At 40.9% G+C, this 18,868-nt stretch overlaps 1 protein-coding gene across 2 annotated transcripts; it reads right to left on the bottom strand.

Annotated features, from left to right (window-relative positions):
- Window positions 1–506: 506 nt before the first annotated feature.
- Window positions 507–18,263, bottom strand: LOC100242486 (transcription initiation factor TFIID subunit 12). 2 transcript variants are annotated; one of them, XM_059739185.1, is made up of 8 exons: window positions 17,256–18,263; window positions 16,791–16,928; window positions 7,187–7,708; window positions 6,429–6,503; window positions 1,429–1,507; window positions 1,267–1,331; window positions 1,083–1,118; window positions 507–845 (listed from the first exon to the last, which is right to left on the bottom strand). In XM_059739185.1, exons 1-8 carry the CDS (start codon window positions 17,814–17,816, stop codon window positions 702–704), a joined length of 1,620 nt encoding a protein of 539 aa, XP_059595168.1. In that variant the 5' UTR covers window positions 17,817–18,263; the 3' UTR covers window positions 507–701. The 2 variants fall into 2 exon arrangements, with proteins under 2 accessions (XP_059595168.1, XP_010654342.2); XM_010656040.3 differs by having other exon boundaries at window positions 16,764–16,928; window positions 17,256–18,258.
- Between the last annotated feature and the right edge of the window lie 605 nt (window positions 18,264–18,868).

The following is an 18,868-nucleotide window of genomic DNA, read 5'->3' on the forward strand; positions in this document are numbered from 1 at the left end:
CCATGACTGCATACCTACCTACAAACTTAGTGCGTGCAACTGCAAACCTAGAATCCTAGACTCCTGTTTTTGTAAAATTACATAAGAGGACATGATTAGGCTGAAACCAATGCCCTCATGGCGACCCAACACAAAAACGCTGGCTAAGAATGTTCAGTTGATCAACTGACTTCCTTCAATAGTCAAGACTACTCGGGTTCAAGCCCACAAATCGAATGCCAGTCTGGAATTTCAAATCCCATATACGGGCATGTCAGGTTAGCCTGTCAAAACATTTTAACGTTCGAGCAACATTGTTCAAAATGGGACCCACACGTTTCACATCTCCAAATAGCCACCTAGTAAACAAATAGATCAGACCGTTGTTCCGTTTGAAAACTTCTTCCATCTCCAAATCACCAAAGAAACAGCAACTAGTAAGAAGGCCCAGGGACATTGACTTCAAAGGTATCAAGGTGGGAGGGGATTTTTGGTTATGAAACCATCCAGATGAAACAAGTTACAAATGAAGCAATCATTTCAAGCCATTTACTCAAACTGTCCATACGTATATATGGACACGGGCATTTACATAATATTCCCACATTTACATGCATGGTGACTCTGTGTATGCTCAAAACTTATGCATTATGCATGCTAAGAACTTCAGAATATACCTACTATGGTAAATAAGATTTTGATATTCATCCAATAAACACATCTCATGCAGCTTCACGGATCTTAAGGTTTGGCGAGCTCAAGACATTGGCAGATGTCTTTGCCGGATGACCCTTTGTATTTCCAGCACCTTGTCCACTGGAACTCTTCGTATTTGCTGACTCAGTCCCCACAGCTGACTTCTTTATCTGCCAGAGAGGGAAAAAAACAGAGAGATGTTAAGATGGACTAAAAATATATATACAAATAACAAATGCAGAACAAAACCATGCTTAAATTGAAGTACCAGAACCTTCTGTTACTTAAGTTATCATGTAAACTTAGTACAAGATTCATACCATGTCTCCATGTCCGTTTCTTATTTAAAAATAATATATATATATATATAGAAAGCAACAAAAAAAGTTACTAATGGAAAAACATACCGCTGCAAGCCGTTCCTTGTGAATATCACTTACAAACTGCAAAACCATCATGATATAATTAGCAAAAGCCAAGAAATTTAAAAAGAGAATTTCTGAGGCATGAGAAGCTTCCTGTGAAATAAACTATGTCTACATCACCACAATTAGAAGACTGTTTGTGACCAGTCATAACGAAAATTCTTACTGGTTTTTTGAAGGTCTTAATCTCATCTCCACCAAACCCAGGAAGAGTCATATTCCAATTTCTTTCTGCATCAAAGGTTGAATAGAAAAAATTAAGCACCATCTGTCTATGTAAGGTGTGCTGTATAAACAACTGCAGAGGATATTTCCAGCATTAGCTGACCTAGATGTAGAAGTATGTCCTTTGCTTCTAATGTAGGTGATTTTCGATGCTTGGCTAATGAGCAACCAAATGTTGTAATCTGTTCAAAGGATAAAATAACATGTTAATGATGAAGGGAATAGAGAGTTGTGGAGAAGACTTTTTTACAAGATAAAACAAAGGTGCTCAACTATTTCTGCAGCAAGATATTTTTTTTTTATAGATAAAAAAATATGTATATAAAAAAAAGAGGAAACACCAAAAGCGGTGCCCTCAAAGTATACAAGGAGTATACAAAAGAGGCCAAAAGGCTCAAACCATAGGGGGAGGGGTAGAAACAAAAACATCACCTGCCCTTACTTAGAGCCTAATCAATCAAAGAAACTTACAAGCGAAGAAGGGCTCAAATCTATAGACACCCTAACCCAAGACCAAAGGTTACATACAAAAGAATTTTTCAATCTTTGGAGTAAAGCTCTTTATTACCAAACACTAACATATTCCTTTCTTTCCATACTGTCCAAAATAAACATAAGAGGGTCATTTGCCAAGCCTTTTTACGAGCTTTACCCACAAAAGCCCCATGCCACCCAAGAAGAGTTTCCTTCACTAAACAAGAAAAAATCCAAGCCACACCAAAGAGGGAGAAGAAAAGATTCCAAAGAACCCAAATCTTTGTACAATGAAGAAGAAGGTGATCCACCATCTCTACTTCAAAGAGGCATAGAAAACACCTATTAGCCAAAAAGTGTCCCTTCCTTTGAAGTTGGTCCAAAGTTAAGACTTTCCCCCACGAAGCCTCCCAAGCAAAGAAAGCCACCTTAGGAGGCACACTCGCCCTCCAAATACTACCACTAGGGAACAAAGGAGAATCTTCAAGCTCCAAGATAGAATAAAGAGACTTGACCGAAAAGGTGTCACACCTCAAAGCTATCTAAATCACTCTATCTTCCACCTCCCTGTGCACCCTAAAAGTTTGGATCTTTTGCAAAAAACGCTCCACCAGCTCTACCTCCCAATCGTTAAACACCCTTGAGAAAAGAGGAGTCCATCCACCCCCATCACCACTGATTTGAAAGGAGACCCCAAAGGCATACCCAAATAGCAGGAAGGGAGACCACCCACTTTACACCCCAACTCCAAGGCCAAGTCCTCTATATTGTGCACCCTACCCATCGAAATTAACTCGTTTTTCTCCAGATTGATTCTCAAACCTGAGCAAGCCTCAAACCATATGAGAAGCCAACTTAGATAAGTCATCTGATCTTAAAACGCCTCACAAAACACTAATGTATCATCAACAAATAACAAGTGCAAGATTAGAATCCCCTCACCCCTTCTACCTCTCACCCTCCAACCAAATAAGAAGCCCCCACTAATAGCCCTCCTTAATAGACAACTAAACACCTCCATGGCTATCACGAACAAATAAGGGAAGAGGGAATCTCTTTGTCTCAAGCCCCTCGAACTTTGAAAAAAACTGGAAAGAGATCCATTTACTAAAACAGAAAATTTCACAGTGGAGATGCACCATTTTATCAATTTCTCCCCAAATCCCATCTTTCTAAGCACTGCAAACAAAAACTTCCAATTCACATGATCATACGCTTTCTCTATATCCAACTTGCACAACACACCACCTTCATTGTTTTTCAACCTTGAGTCCACAGCCTCATTTGCAATCAATATTGCGTCTAATCGACCTAAAATCTATTAGCCAACACCTTGGCTAGCAACTTATAAAGGCTACCCACAAGACTAATCGACCTAAAATCTTTCAAGTCTTTTGCATCTTCCTTCTTAGGGGCTAGAACCAAGAAAGTAGCATTCATAGACTTTACAAATCTACCCCCACCCCCCTCATGGAAGTCACTAAAAAAACCCAAAACCTCTACCTTCACAACATCCCAACAAAAAAGCCAAAATGTCATGGTGAAGCCGTCCGGACCTAGAGCTGTCCTTACCTAGATCTGAGAGAGCTACAAACACCTCTTCTTCCGAAAAAAGAAACTCCAACCTCTCAGCCTCATTGCTATCTAACCCCATAAAAGTCAACCCATCAATACTAGAACGCCGCCCCCCTTCTTCTGAATAGAGGTTTCGAAACGCCCCAACCACACTATCTTTTAAAACATTCTCCTCGGTATGCCAGTAGCCACACTTCCAACATGGACAACCAGTTTCTTCTATTGTGAGTATTCACCATCCTGTGGAAGAATCTGGTGTTATCGTCCCCCTCCTTCAACCACACTTCCCTAGACTTCTGTCTCCAGGAGATTTCTTTCCTCAAAACCCAAGTCTTATAAGACTCCCTAGCCACATTTCTGGCTTAACATTCTTCTAAATTCAGGGCTGAAAATTTCTCCTTCTCTAAGAATTTCTCCCTTTTTAGCCTCAATGAGACCGAACAATTCTTTATTCCAAGTTTTCAAGATAGCTTTTAAGGCTCTCAGTTTTGCATCTAAAACAAAGTTGAAAGACCCAGTAAAAATAAAGCCCCACCACCACCTCTTCATCTAATCTTTGAACCCCTCCTCTTCCAACCAAATCTTCTCAATCTGAAGGGAGATGATCCCCTCCTCATACCTCCTCCTTCTAGCAAAATGGAAAAGTGATCAAAAACCAGTCTGGGTAAAACACCCTACACAAACCCATTAAACAAGTTGTCCCAGTTATCTGTCACTACAAACCGGTCAACCCTAGATTGGGATTGGTTATTCAAACCACCCTCCACATAAAAGGACCCCCCCGCAAAGGAAAGTCCCTCAACTCCAAATCCTCTAACACTTCTGAAAATCTCCTCATTGATGCAGATAGCCCTCCTCCCCTACTACGTTACTCTAGAAATCTTATCATATTGAAATCCTCACCTACACACCAAGGGTCACTCCGTAAACCTCTTATTGACCCAAGCTCATCCCAAAAGTCCTCTCTATCCCTTTTGCACACCGGACCATACGCACCAGTAGCTTCCTAAGACTCTGCAGCAAGATATTAATCTTCTTATAGGTACCAAAGAAATATATTCCAATCAAGGGGAATTCTAATGAAGCAAAAACAGACTAGAAACAACTAATGTAAGCTATTAGAACCTTGCCTACTTTATGTTTGTATGTTAGGTTAAAACGAGTCATATGTAAGGAAACTGTTGCAAGTGCACCAATCTTTTGTGAAGAATAACTCATCCTTCTTTGCATATCCTTTTGTAATTCAGTGAAATGCATTCTTTGTCTCCAATCAATTTACATGTAGTATCATACACATATTATGTTTGGTTGCTTATGTGGTTTGAAGCAATTTTGAAGCCGAAAATAAAGTTGGAAAAAAGCGAATTCATCCCAATAGGGGGAATAGCTAATGTGTTAGCGATGGAGTTTAGTCACAAGGTAGAAGCGCTTCCTTTCTCTTACCTAGGTCTGCCATTGGGTGCCCCTTTCAAATCAATATCAGTATATGATACGATGGAAGAGAGGTTTTGCAAAAGATTGTCGATATGGAAAAAACAACATATGTCTAAAAGGAGGAGACTCACTTTGATTCGAAACACATTAACCAACACTAGAAAAGTTGTAAAGAGATTTTCTTTGAGGAAATGGGACTTTGGAGAAAAAGTCTCATTTTGTAAGATGGGCCATTGTGTGCACAGATAGGAGGAAGTATCGGGCATTAGAAGTCTTTCCTCTCTTAATCAATCTATCTTGGGTAAGTGGAATTGGAGGTTTGATTTTGAAGGGAAGTTTTTTGGAAACAAGTCGTAAATGGAAAGTATGGGAAGGAAGAAGAGGAATGGAAGTCCTACTTAGTGAGAGATGAGTACGGGGTCTTTTTCTCTCCTGTACACTTTAGCTTCTCTAAAAAACACTTGGGTGGTGGATATATAGGATACAACAAGGTCGGGGGTTATTAGAATCCATGTTTCTTTAGACACTTAAATGATAAGGGAGTATGCAAGACACGTCGTTGAGGAGCGAAGATTTTTTTTTTTTTTTCTTGATAAGTATTGAGGAGCGAAGATTTTGATAAGATGATTTAGAATGAGTCAAAGAATGGTATTTTTTTTCATTGAAATCCTTGTACTCTCTTGGAGTCAGGGAGGATAATGCCCTTCCCTTCAAGCATGACTTGGAATTCTTGGGTCCCAACAAAAGTGCACTTTTTTTGTTTTGTTTTGCTTCAAAACCTTCCTAGAGAAAAGTATTGACATTAAATCAGCTTCAAAGACAAGTATCATTGTTGGCGAATAGATGTTATCTATGTAAAGCCAAAGAGAATCAATTGATCACATTCTTCTTCATTGCATCATGTCTAGGGTTCTATGACAACTCTTGTTCTTCCTATTTGGTATAGTTTGGGTGGGTCCTTCCATAGTCAGAGAAACTCCTTTAATTTGGCATGGCTCTTTTGTCCAGAAAAAAAGGAAAAAGGTTTGGCAAATGACTCCAATATGCATTTTTTGGACTTTATGGAAGGAAGGGAACCGTAAAGCATTTGGAAATGTGGAGCAGCCTGAGAATAAGTTGAAATGGTTGTTCCTATGTGGTCTCTTAGCTTGGGTTGGAACATACACAAAAGAAGGCTCAATGCCTTGTAGATTGGTTGGGATCATGTTGAGAGAGAGAGAGAGAGGTTTTATGTTTCTCTCATTGACGAATCTGCCACTTAGTGCCCATTGTATATGGCCCCTATACTCTGGCTTACATATTTCCTTTTTGTATACACACACACACACATTTCTTTGCTCATCCAAAAAGAATAAAAAGGCTTGGATCTTGAATTCAAAGATGTCATCCATAAATATCATGCAATATAGCAAGATTTGATCCCAAAGGCAAGCAAATTTCTAATTTCCATGCTGAAATAAATTATATCATGAAGGCACTATCAAAATAAACATACAAACACAAAACCAAATCAACATGACAATCATGCACAACTATCTAGTCATGCAATGCTGAAAAATCAACAGGCAGTCAATTAACTGTGAGAAAAATAGAAATCAGAAGGTAAATTCAAAAACTCACAGACTCAACAAAGTCCTCTGCAATATCCACAAGAATGTCTTCGACTTCAGGATCCAACTTTTCTGATGGATCAATCTATCCAGTAAGCAGAGAAATTAGGAAGGGATTTTCACATGTCTCATACATGAAAAAGATAAAGGCAAAGGGAAATAAAAACATAAGAATACATTATAGCAAAGGTGTTTAAGAAACACCTAGGCCTTTAGTCCTCAGATGAGGTATGTGTTAGATGATGCCCGGGTAAAAGATAGCATACTTTATAATTGTGTCTTTAAAATTTTCAATGCTCACAGACAAGTTGAGAATAATTAAAATAAATATACAAATCAATTCTAAAATTCGTTCTAATAAGATAACAAGTCAAAAGCAAAAGAAAATGGTTGAGAGATGCAAAGAGGCTCAATTCTCAAATCATCTGTTGCTCTTCCATGGTGAAGGATTTCAAAGGGGTTGCAAACTTATATTTAGTCCATTACTTATTAAAATAAAAAATAAAACATTAAATTGAAGTAAAGACATGCCCCACTAAGAAAAGCACCTAAAAAAATTATTAGTGAGAACAACAACTAAACCAAATCTCCTTGATAATACAGAGGGCACAAGCACTCTAATGCAAATTTTGAGTAATAACCAATAGTGGTCTATAAAAGTAGTTTTGATGACTACATATGGGCAGAATCTCTTCTAAAAGATTATTAAAAGCATACCAGCCCTAGCAGTACAGATATGGGAGTATGAGAAGAGGCCAGCCAAGTTACCTGATTTACTAGCTCATGGATGCTTCTCTTGCTCAAAATCCTATTACCAGATTCACTGGCCTCTGCACTAGCTGTTCTGCTATGGGGCCCCAACTGGGGCGTGCTAGGCTGCACAATTGCAAGAGAGGAAGGCTTCTGGTTTCCTGATCCCTGAACCCTCCCGATCTGTTGTGGGTGGGGTAAAGATTGTGGTACCCTTGATGGTGGAAATTGCTGCCCATAATGCTCCTGTTGTTGATGTGATAGCAACGGTTGTTGTGGTTGTTGTGCAGTTGACATTTGCTGCTGCTGTGAAGCAGTTGGCAAGGGATGATGATGTTGCTGAGGAATATGTGACCTTTGAGGCAAGGATTGAGCAGTCATTTGTGGTCTAAACGATGGGGATGGCAAAGGAGGCTTCCCTTGTGATCCAGATGATAACCATGGCTGATTATGAGGCTGCATACTTTGTGATGTATTTGGTGATGGTGCACCCGGAGATCCCACTGATGAAGCTCTTAAAAGGCCATGCCCTTGAAAATTCTGAAAAACCAAAAACAAAAAAAGATTGAGATGAGAAAAATCAACACAGATTTTTCAGGTAGCACTGCAAGATCAAGATAAATAAATGCAATGAAAACAACCACCTTGGTAAATCAAAACAAAGATAAAATCTCTCACTCCCCTACAACACACACAAAAAAAAAAAAAAAGACTACGATCTGAAATCCCACTTCTTTTATGGGTTACCATCTGAAACCCCACTTATATTCTAATATTTCAGTTAATAACCTTTACCACATAGAAAGCCAAACACACTATGTTTTAAAAAGCTTCACAAAATCCCAAGCAAAAAAGCTTTACTTAGTGGCCACTCAAGAACCTTAAATCTCCTTTGCAGGAAAGAAGGCCCTAACATTTGGCTCCAAGGAAGGATAGAAAGACTTGACAGAAAACTCCTCCTTTTTCTTTTGATAGGTAAATAAGCAAATATATTAAAAGTGCAAGGAAAAGGTGCACCATATACACATGGGAGTATACAAAGAGCACCAAAATGCAGGAAAAAGGAAAAAAAATAATAAATACCAACCCAAAACAAAAACAATGTCCTATGGATCATAGAAACAGAGGGCTCTCAAACGAATTAACCTCGTCCATATTCTGCTATCCGACCAGGGCCAACAAACCACCCACAAAACAAACAACAACTACCTGCTTCACCAAATACCACTCTCCTCGAAAAACCAAACATACCAACTACTGTAAATCCCTTACAACAAATGAAGAGAATGTAAACATCCTCTTCCTCTCCACCTCCCATCCCCTCACCTCATCACTAGCCTATACACTCAGAAACCAAATCCCACCCACACTTCCTGCTCCTTCTCCCTTTCTGGCTTGAATGATTGTGGTTAATGGAGCACTCCTTCTTACCACACCATGCAAACCAACCAGTCCTTTACAAAAGCAAAATTATGTTGTTTTGCCTTCAGTTTTTCTAAAAGATATTTTCCCTCATTTAGTGTTAAAAAAGAGCCAAAATAAATCATTTTTGCATGAGTTAAAAAAATAAAATTTTAAAAGAATTAATACAAGGCACACCTCTATCAAGGCAGAAGGCTTGGCAAGCAAGGTGCCTAGGGTTCACTGCACCTTTCGCCTAGGCATGCCTAAGATGTGCCTTTAAAAACTATGACTAATATAATAGCAAGTATAACTCCCTCTATCGTATAGCTGGTTTACAGTGGGTGGGAACCCATGTAGATCAAAATTATACATACAGCAACACAAAAGACCCAAAAAATGCAACAGGACAAAATAAATGATGGAACATAACAGAGCAAAGTGAATAAATGAAGGAAAAAGTGTGTTTTCATTTACTCATTTGGAAATACATGCAAAATGAGGATTATAGAAATCTTATCCCTTTTGAAGTTTGGTATGTGGAAAACCTATCCCTCACCTAAAATCTGTGACTATGCATTCCTCAATATTTGTCTGATTGGGAAGAGAAGAAGTATGGGAAGGACCTTGAAGGTCTCAGTGCATAGGAAGACATTCTGGGTTAGTTTCAAGGGAGAAATCGGAGGAAGATGGTGTTCAATAACAGAGCACAGTAAAGGCTCTGTCTTCGTCCTTGGTTTTGAGAAGGAAGAGGTTAGCTGGTTGATAGAACAATTGTCAAAGGCCATTGAGATGAAGATTTTTATGGGTTTCAACAGAAAATTTAGAGGAAAGAACAGTGTTCATCTATTGGAGGTTGGCTTCAACGAGCATGGCAGGTATATAAGATTATCAGAATTTGCATCCAGAAGGAAGTCAACCTTTCTGGTAATACCTGAGGGGGACAATGGCAGGGGATGGGAACTTTTGAAGGAAGCGTTGTATTCAATGCTGGTGGTCCCCTCCTCGGGTTTTGACGAAAAAGGTAGGCAGAGCAGGGAAGAAAGGAATTTGCTCAAATTCGCGGGTCCCTTGCAACGGTCCTTCGCGAATGTAGTCAGAGAAGAAAGACTGAGGAGAGGCGGCCTTGTTTCAGTAGGGAGATGGGCGAGGGCCGTGGTGTGCGAATGTCACGATGATTCTGCTAACTGGGACGAGGTTGGTCGGGCTTTGGCGAGAAGGTTAGGGCACAAAGGCGTGGTGACAGTGGTTCCATTCGCCGGAGGAAAAGCATTGTTTTTTGTAGAAACCTTAGAGGAGGCTGTAACACTACACGAGTCAAGGTTCATCAAGATTAAAGGAGGAAATACAGTCTTGTTGAGAAAATGGTCGCCAAAGGAAAACTCAGAAATAGAGGGGAAATTCAAGGAAGGTTGGATTGAGTTAAGGGGTTTACCATTCCATTTATGGTCTGAGGTTCACTTGAAGAAAATCATGGAGCAATGGGGGACGGTGACAGAGATAGATTGGCGTACACTGAAATTTTTTATCTAAGCAAAGCTAGGGTGAGAGTAGTTATGAAAGAAAGATCGGTGCTTCCCGCTTTGATTGAGGTGGTAGATGGGGGTTGGGACTTCACAATCTCAGTTACAGTGGTAGGGAAAGAAGATGGCATGCAGGCTAGAAAAATGGGTGAGTTAACTCGGCATTTGGCTGAGGCTCACTCGGGGATAGCTGGCAGAAGGAGGGAAGTTGAAGATCGATCAACGGCTGGGAAGGTGTCCTCGGCTGGGGCAACTGACAGATTGATGGAGTGGAGAGAGGGTCAAAAGGTTGTAAATGCTCCCGGGAGGACACGTGGAACGAAGTGGACAGAAGAGGGAAACAACTGGCCTCCTACGTCTTTTAATTCAAAATTTAAAAGTCTGAAGGCAGGTGGTGTTGGGCCAAAGCAGGTGGGTAAGGTCAAAGCCCAGTCAAATCTCGTGGATGAGATCTGGGCCTCCAAACATTTGTCAAGGGCCCAATCTTTTAGTAAGCCCAGGTCTATGTCAGAAAATGATGTGGGCTGGAAGAGGGAAGCCCCTGGGAGAGGCCCGATCCAGCAGATGGGCCAAGAGCCGGGGGGTAAGCAAAACAGACCGTGGAAGGGCCCGACACACAGAGCTTCTCACGCTGCAAAGGGAAAGGCGAAGGTAGGTTACGAGGACTCTGAACTTCAACGGAGGGAAACCACGGTGATGCGTGGTTCAAAGAAGCTGTGGAATGACCTACTTCCGTCAAGCTCTGAAAGCCGACAAGGAGATCGAAGCCGAGAAAAGCCAGTTACGGCTAAGAGATCGCTGACAGGTAGTGATTCTCTTTCAGTGGAAGTAGTCGTCGAAGTGGGATCTCTTTTGTTTCAAGGGGGTTCCGAGGAAGGAACGACGCCGACGGAGGAAATCGAGGAACAAAGGAATACTCCTAGGGTTCCTTTTATGTCAAAAGAGAAGGAGAAAATGCGCAATAATGCTATAGGAGAAGACGGAGAAGGTGTTAAGGGCTTTGTGGGTTATTCTCATAGTGGTTCTTCAGTCGCGGATCATCCTTCTTATCACGAGAACAGAGAAAAAGGGCTTATCTTTGGGGGGGACTGTGGATTGGCGAAAGTGGGAATTTTCCAGGTATCTGCTCACCTTTCTTCTCAGCCTTCTCTGCCTTTACGGTATCCCTTCTCTGGTGTGGCTCCTCCACACCAGAGTCCTTTTGAACCCGATCTCTCCATTTCAGCCTTTCATTCCCAGTTTCCTATGAAAAACCGAGAGTTAACTAAAAATTGCTTTAAAAAAAGTGACGATGGGGATCATCGTCTTGGGTATGTTGGCAATCCTAATCATGTTGGAGTGGAGTCCCAGATGGCTGGAATGAATCTGATGTCTGAGAGCTTTAACTATGATATGACCAATTCCAGCTCGCCTCACGGGGTCCCTATTTTGGGCGCAGTAAGCAAAGAAGTATCAGATTTCTCCCAGACGAGGGGATTCCAAATAGAAGGTCTTTCCCCTAGCAAGATGGCTAAAGTCTGTGAAGTCTTGAGATCCTTGGATATTAAGGTGTACTCAAGACGAAAGAACAAAATTGCCATAGGCAATTGAGATTTGGTGGTGATGGTCTGGAGTTTTAGGGGCAGTGAGGTGTTTGTATGAAGATCATAAGTTGGAATATAAGGGGGTTGGGATCTAGGACAAAGAGGAGGGTGGTTAAGGATTTTCTGCGGCTTCAGAATCCGGATGTAGTGATGTTTCAGGAAACAAAAAGAGAGGTGTGCGACAGAAGGTTTGTAGGTAGTGTCTGGTCGGTCAGGAATAAGGAGTGGGCTATTCTTCCGACGTGCGGGGCTTCAGGAGGGATTTTGATCATTTGGGATTCAAAAAAGATGAGAGGTGAGGAGGTGGTAATAGGATCCTTTTCCGTCTCAGTCAAGTTCTTGTTGGATGGAAGCGGACCATTGTGGTTGTCTGCAGTCTATGGTCCAAACAATCCCTCAATTAGGAAGGAGTTTTGGGTGGAGTTGTCAGACCTTTTTGGTCTTACTTATCCCTCATGGTGTGTTGGAGGAGACTTCAACGTGATAAGGAGTAGATCAGAAAAACTGGGGGGATCTGGAGTCACTTCCAGCATGAGGGATTTTGATGGTTTTATAAGAGAAAGCGAATTACATGATCCCCCATTAAGGAATGCCTCTTTTACTTGGTCAAACATGCAGGAGTCACCGGTGTGTAAGAGATTGGATCGGTTTCTCTATTCAAATGAGTGGGAGCTTTCCTTCCCTCAAAGCCTTCAAGAAGTACTTCCTAGATGGACATCAAATCACTGGCCGATTGTCTTGGATACTAATCCGTTCAAGTGGGGACCAATACCTTTTAGGTTTGAGAATATGTGGTTGCAACATCATAATTTCAAAGAGAGCTTTAGCAGTTGGTGGAGAGAATTTGAAGGAAATGGTTGGGAAGGTCACAAGTTCATGAGGAAGTTACAATTCGTTAAGGCAAAATTGAAAGATTGGAATAAGAATACTTTTGGAATGCTTAAGGAAAGGAAAAAAACCATATTGGATGAAATAGCTAACATTGATGCCATTGAACAAGAAGGGGCTCTCTCTTCTGATCTTGCAGCTCAAAGAGCTATAAGAAAAGGGGAGTTAGAGGAGCTAATTTTAAGGGAAGAAATTCATTGGAAACAAAAAGCTAAGATAAAATGGGTTAAGGAAGGGGATTGTAACTCAAAGCTGTTTCATAAAGTGGCTAATGGGAGACGTAACAAGAACTTCATCAAACTCTTGGAGAATGAAAGAGGTTTGGTGTTGGACAGTTCCGAGAGCATCACAGAGGAGATATTACTATATTTCAAAAAGCTCTACTCGTGTCCTCCTAGTGAGTCATGGAGAGTAGAAGGTATTGATTGGTCCCCTATTTCAGTAGAGAGTGCCTCTAGGTTGGATTCCCCTTTCGCCGAAGCAGAGATCTTTAATGCCATCTTTCAGTTAGATAGGGATAAGGCGCCGGGGCCTGATGGTTTCACCATAGCAGTATTTCAGGACTGTTGGGATGTGATCAAGGAAGACTTAGTGAGGGTGTTTGCAGAGTTTCACAACAATGGGATTATTAATCAAAACACTAATGCTTCCTTCATAGTCCTTTTGCCTAAAAAGAGTCAGTCAAAGAAGATTTCGGATTTTAGACCTATCAGTCTGATCACTTGTCTATATAAGATAATAGCAAAAGTATTGTCAGGGCGTCTAAGAGGAGTTCTACAAGAGACCATCCACTCCACCCAAGGTGCTTTTGTACAAGGGAGACAAATTCTGGATGCAGTTCTTATAGCCAATGAGATTGTGGACGAGAAAAAGCGATCAGGGGAGGAGGGAGTTGTGTTCAAGATAGACTTTGAAAAGGCTTATGACCATGTGAAATGGGATTTCTTAGATCACGTGTTGGAGAAGAAGGGTTTTAGTTCTAAATGGAGGAGTTGGATGAGAGGTTGTCTGTCGTCGGTATCTTATGCTATTCTAGTGAACGGTAATGCTAAAGGATGGGTCAAGGCAGCTAGAGGTTTAAGACAAAGTGACTTTTTATCTCCTTTCTTATTCACTATTGTTGCAGATGTGTTGAGTAGAATGCTATTGAAAGCTGAGGAAAGAAATTTGCTAGAGGGCTTCAGGGTAGGTAGAAATAGATGTAGGGTGACCCATCTGCAATTCGCAGATGATACTATCCTATTTGCTAGCCCTAGAGAGGAAGAATTGCAAACTCTTAAGAGTTTATTGTTAGTGTTTGGTCAAATCTCTGGGCTTAAGGTCAATCTTGACAAGAGTAATCTTTTTGGCATCAACCTTGATCAGAATCATCTTTCTAGGTTAGCGTTGCTGCTTGACTGCAAGGCGTCAGATTGGCCCATTCTTTATTTGGGTCTTCCTTTGGGAGGGAACCCAACTGCTTGTGGATTCTGGGATCCAGTGATTGAGAGAATCTCTAGGAGATTAGACGGATGGCAAAAGGCTTACTTATCTTTTGGTGGTAGGATAACTCTCCTACACTCTTGCCTTTCCCATATCCCAAGCTACTTCCTTTCTTTGTTTAAGATTCCAGTTTCAGTGGCTGCAAAAATCGAGAGGTTACAAAGGGACTTTCTATGGTCAGGGGTTGGGGAAGGTAAAAGAGATCATCTTGTTAGGTGGGAAGCAGTGTGCAAGCCGAGGATTATAGGGGGTTTGGGGATTGGGAAGATTACTTTAAGGAATCGAGCTCTTCTAGGGAAATGGTTGTGGAGGTTCCCTAGGGAGAGTACATCTCTTTGGCATCAAGTCATTCTTAGCATATACGGGACACTCAAATGGTTGGGATGCCAATACTATAGTCAGATGGTCACACCGCTGTCCTTGGAAGGCCATAGCACAAGGCTTTCAGGATTTTTCCAAGTATACTCGGTTTATCGTAGGAGATGGGGAAAGAATTCGCTTTTGGGAAGATTTGTGGTGGGGGGACCAAACTTTAAAAGACCAATATCCAAGACTATTTCGAGTAGTAATGGATAAAAATATTCCAATATCTTCAATCCTTGGTTCGTCTCACCCTTTCTCATGGAACTTTAATTTCCGTCGTAATCTAACCGATTCTGAGATAGAAGATCTAGAGCGCCTCATGCACTCTCTAGATTGTATGAACTTATCCACTTCCGCTTCAGACGCGAGATCATGGTCCTTATGTTCTTCAGGTTTGTTCACAGTCAAATCTTTCTTTACAGCCCTGTCCCAAATGCCTGATTCATCTCCATTTTTCCCCACTAAGTTTGTTTGGAAATCTCAAGTCCCTTTCAAAGTTAAGGCCTTTATCTGGCTTGTGGCACATAAGAAGGTGAATACCAATGACTTGCTACAATTGAGGAGACCCCACAAAGCTATTAGCCCTGACATATGTAAGTTGTGTATGGAACAAGGAGAATCAGCAGATCATCTCTTCCTCCATTGTTTAGTTACGTTGGGGTTGTGGCACAGACTTTTTCAACTAGCCAAGATGGATTGGGTTCCTCCGAAAAGCATTTCAGACATGATGTTCATCAATTACAAAGGATTTGGCAAGTCCAAGAGAGGGGTAATTCTATGGCAAAACGCGAGTATAGCGTTAATCTGGGTTGTGTGGCGAGAAAGAAACGCTAGGATATTTGAGGACAAGGCTAGGAATGCAGGGAATCTTTGGGATTCCATTCATTTCCTTGCGTCCTTTTGGGCGTTTTGTTCAGCAGGTTTTAAGGGCACCCCCCTTAACGTACTACAACTTGATTGGCTATCAGTGTGTTGTTCAAATAGTTCCAATGGGACGGTCTAGTGTTTTGTTATTTTTTCATGTTGTTTAGTTTTCTTTTGGAGGGAGGATTTCTCATCCTCCTTTTGTACTTCTTTTCTATCAATATATTCTTGTGTGGTTTCCTATCAAAAAAAAAAATACATGCAAAATGAGAATCCATCTTTTCAAATTTCAAACCATATCATATTATCTCAAAATATTTTTTGATAAGCACTTCTAGATCAAAACTAGTACTAAGGTACGACTTTTAATGATATAGGTATTATCTTTAACTTGAATGGATAGTACCCATGATCAAGAGAGTGCATGAAATTTTAATTATTTTTAGAGGATTCCTCTTTTCCATTTTTTTTCCAAATGTCTCCACCAAAACACGATTTTCCCTTAAAGTATTAAGAAATAGTGTGTTTTCACATGCTAAATATATGTAAAATGGGGATCCATCTTTTCATATGTCAAAACATATCATGTCATTTCAAAATATATGAGGTACCACGTTTTAATGATAAAGGTACTACCTTTCACTTGAATAGGTACTACCTCTCATTGGAGAGTGTATGAGATTTAAATTATTTTGAAGGATTCCTGTTTTCCACTAAAACACACTATTCCCATAAAAGAACACCCTAGCCCCTCAAACAGCCCGTGCTACTAATTTATATCCCTGATCTTGATTTTTGGTTTTTCAAATTTTTTTTTTTTTTATAACCGTGGATGTCTGGGCCAGCTTACGCGCACCTCGACTAATCCCACGGGGCCCTGAAGTTAACGACCGGGTAAACCTCCAATGGCCCTGAGGGGACTCGAACTAGTGACCATTGGGGAGCAAACCCAAGGCTGGACCAACTAAGCTACCCCTCAGTAAGGGTTTCAAGATTGGGAAGGGTAAGGCCTCTTGAGACAGGCACAAGACATGGGACTAGGTGCATTTGTGGACCGTAAATCTAAACTCAGTTTTCACAGACTTTGCTTTTCCTTCAAAAAGAAGTCACTTATGATTTTATTTTTTATTTTGCTTTCCCTTTTAAAATAAACAAATATAAGTGGCGATCCCAACTTTTTTGAAAATCGGTTATTCACAAATAAAAAGTAGATCTCATCATCAAGTGGGAAAACATATGAAAAATACGGTCCACAACAGAACTTTGCAAAAAGGGAAGTCCTTCATTCATTTACAAGATCTTGTTCAAAGCTTTAACCAGAGAAAGTGCCCCCTTAGGTTTTGTAGATAAAAGGCAAATCTTAAACTACAGATGTCAACATATATCATTTTTCAAAGTAATAAATGAAAAATGAAAAAAAATGCAAAACTAGCACAAAACAGAAAAATGAAAAACAAAAAAGAAAGATAAATCCCACGACTGGGTACTGACTTGGGTAGCAGGGGACTGGTTATTTACAGTGGATTGGGGTCTGAGAGATGATTGGACAGGCCTCTGTTGATGGTGTGCTGAAATCCCCCCTGGCCGCATTTGAGAACCCGAGCCCAGTGTTCCCATCATTCCCATACCTTGACTTCCTTGAATAGATGGCCTTACCTAACATTTCAAACAATAAACAGAAAGTCGACTTCAGAAATCCCTAGATTAGCAACATTAATAACTGTATCATAACTAAAAAGGTGGAAGGAAAAAACAAAATCCTGTTCGTTCCCGGGATTTCCAGGAAAATGAAGAAATACAGAAATCGTAATTTGGAAGCCTATCTAGGCCCCATAAGAGTGACGATTTCAACTTCAAACTCAGTTGAGTTGATTTTGCTCATCTGTAGGAATTTAAAACAGTAGATTATGGTTTTCAGATTTATTTATTTCTTCCTCTGGTTTCTCAGAGCCCAAACAGACCTAAAGAAGCCAAAAACCGCACCTGGGACGTGTTGGTGTTGGCAACCGATTCGGGCACATTGACAGCGCTCCGACCCAACCCGCCGTATTGCTGGCCGAACGTTGGCGGGTTGAGAGACGAAAATGGAGTGGGTTGCCCAGCAGGAACACCAATGGCAATCCCACCCCGTTGCGACGGAGGTGCAGAAACGGCGGAAGAAGAGGTCGATGTAGACAATGACGGAGTCGAAGAGGATGATGAAGAGGACGAGAGATTGGACGAAAAGTGCTGAAAGTGTGATTGCTGTTGCCATGGTCTGTGGACCGGAGGCCTGGTTTGAGAGTTTTGAAGAGACTGCTGTTGTTGTGGCTGAGGGTTAACCGAGACCGGAGGTTTGGGAGTAGAACTAGGGTTAATGTTATGATTAGGACTGGGGATGGGGGTAGTAGGGTTGGGGTTAGGGTTAGGGTTAGAATTAGGGTTAGGGTTTGGGGAAGATGGGATTGTTGAAGAAGGTGGAGGGACTGAGGATGGAGGTGGGAGAGTGGAGGGTGGTTGTGGAGCCTCACTGGGCTGTGCAGTGCTTGATGTTTGCTGTTCCATGGAGGCTCTGTGGCATTAGGATGCCTCTCCTCTGTCGCTATATGTACTGGAAGCTAGATGGATTTGAAGTCGAGCCGCAAAGAATAAATTTAAAATTTCCCTATTGAGATCAACGACGTCGTTTTCAAGAACGGAATGCGGAGAGGAAGAAACGAAGAAACCGAATCAAGATCGTAAAGCCAGCTGACGGAGAAACCTAACTCCCATATTCTTCAATACCTGTGTCGAACTCAGAATTTGAGGACAACGGATTTTCTTATTCTGGATTCAGAATTCAGAAAATTCCTTTTATATTTTTAGTCTACATAACATAATAATATAATTTTAAAAATTATTCTCAAAATGTTTTCAAACAGAATCTAATTAATCATCCCGCATTCCTGTTACAAACAAATCCCCTTTCCTTAGCGTAGACTTTGTGAATTTTCAACATTTTTGTTCTTGCATACAATAGAAATGGGCCCGAATGGCTGAGCAGTTGATCTTAGGCCAGTGTCTGCTGGGCCGGTGGCAATTGGGCTTGGTTAGGTTAGAGAAGGCTTGAATTTTCCTTGAGTTGCTAGAATAAGGCCGAAATATGGGGATTTTGACAATTTGGGAAGTCCTGTGGCCACCCTTGACATCTGGGGAAAGACGATCACGGATTGTGATATGTCAGGGGCCTCCAATTCATAATGCCAAAGTCAACAATTGTGACTTGTGAGGACATAAATCCCAGCTTCATTGTCACGATACACGGATTGAGACCCTGGGCTTCCCTGTGTTCTCTCAATTATTGCCGAAATTTGTTATGCAATGTCGTCCTCAGTCATTCATCCTAGCAGACATCACGTCTTTGTCTCATACATCTACACTGTCGAAATAATCCAATCCAACAAATCCAACATACGTTGTTCCCTTCCCTAGTCTTTTTTGTTCAGATCAGTTATAACATTGAATATAAAATTACCTAAAAGGCCCAATCCAATGCCCCTCCCATGCATTCTATTACTTAAGACTTTAATTTCAGTTAAATCTAAATAGAAATGAATGTTATTAAGCATTTAAGTTTT

The sequence above is a fragment of the Vitis vinifera genome, chromosome 8 (genome assembly GCF_030704535.1).
Source record: "Vitis vinifera cultivar Pinot Noir 40024 chromosome 8, ASM3070453v1".
Taxonomy (NCBI): Eukaryota; Viridiplantae; Streptophyta; class Magnoliopsida; order Vitales; family Vitaceae; genus Vitis; species Vitis vinifera.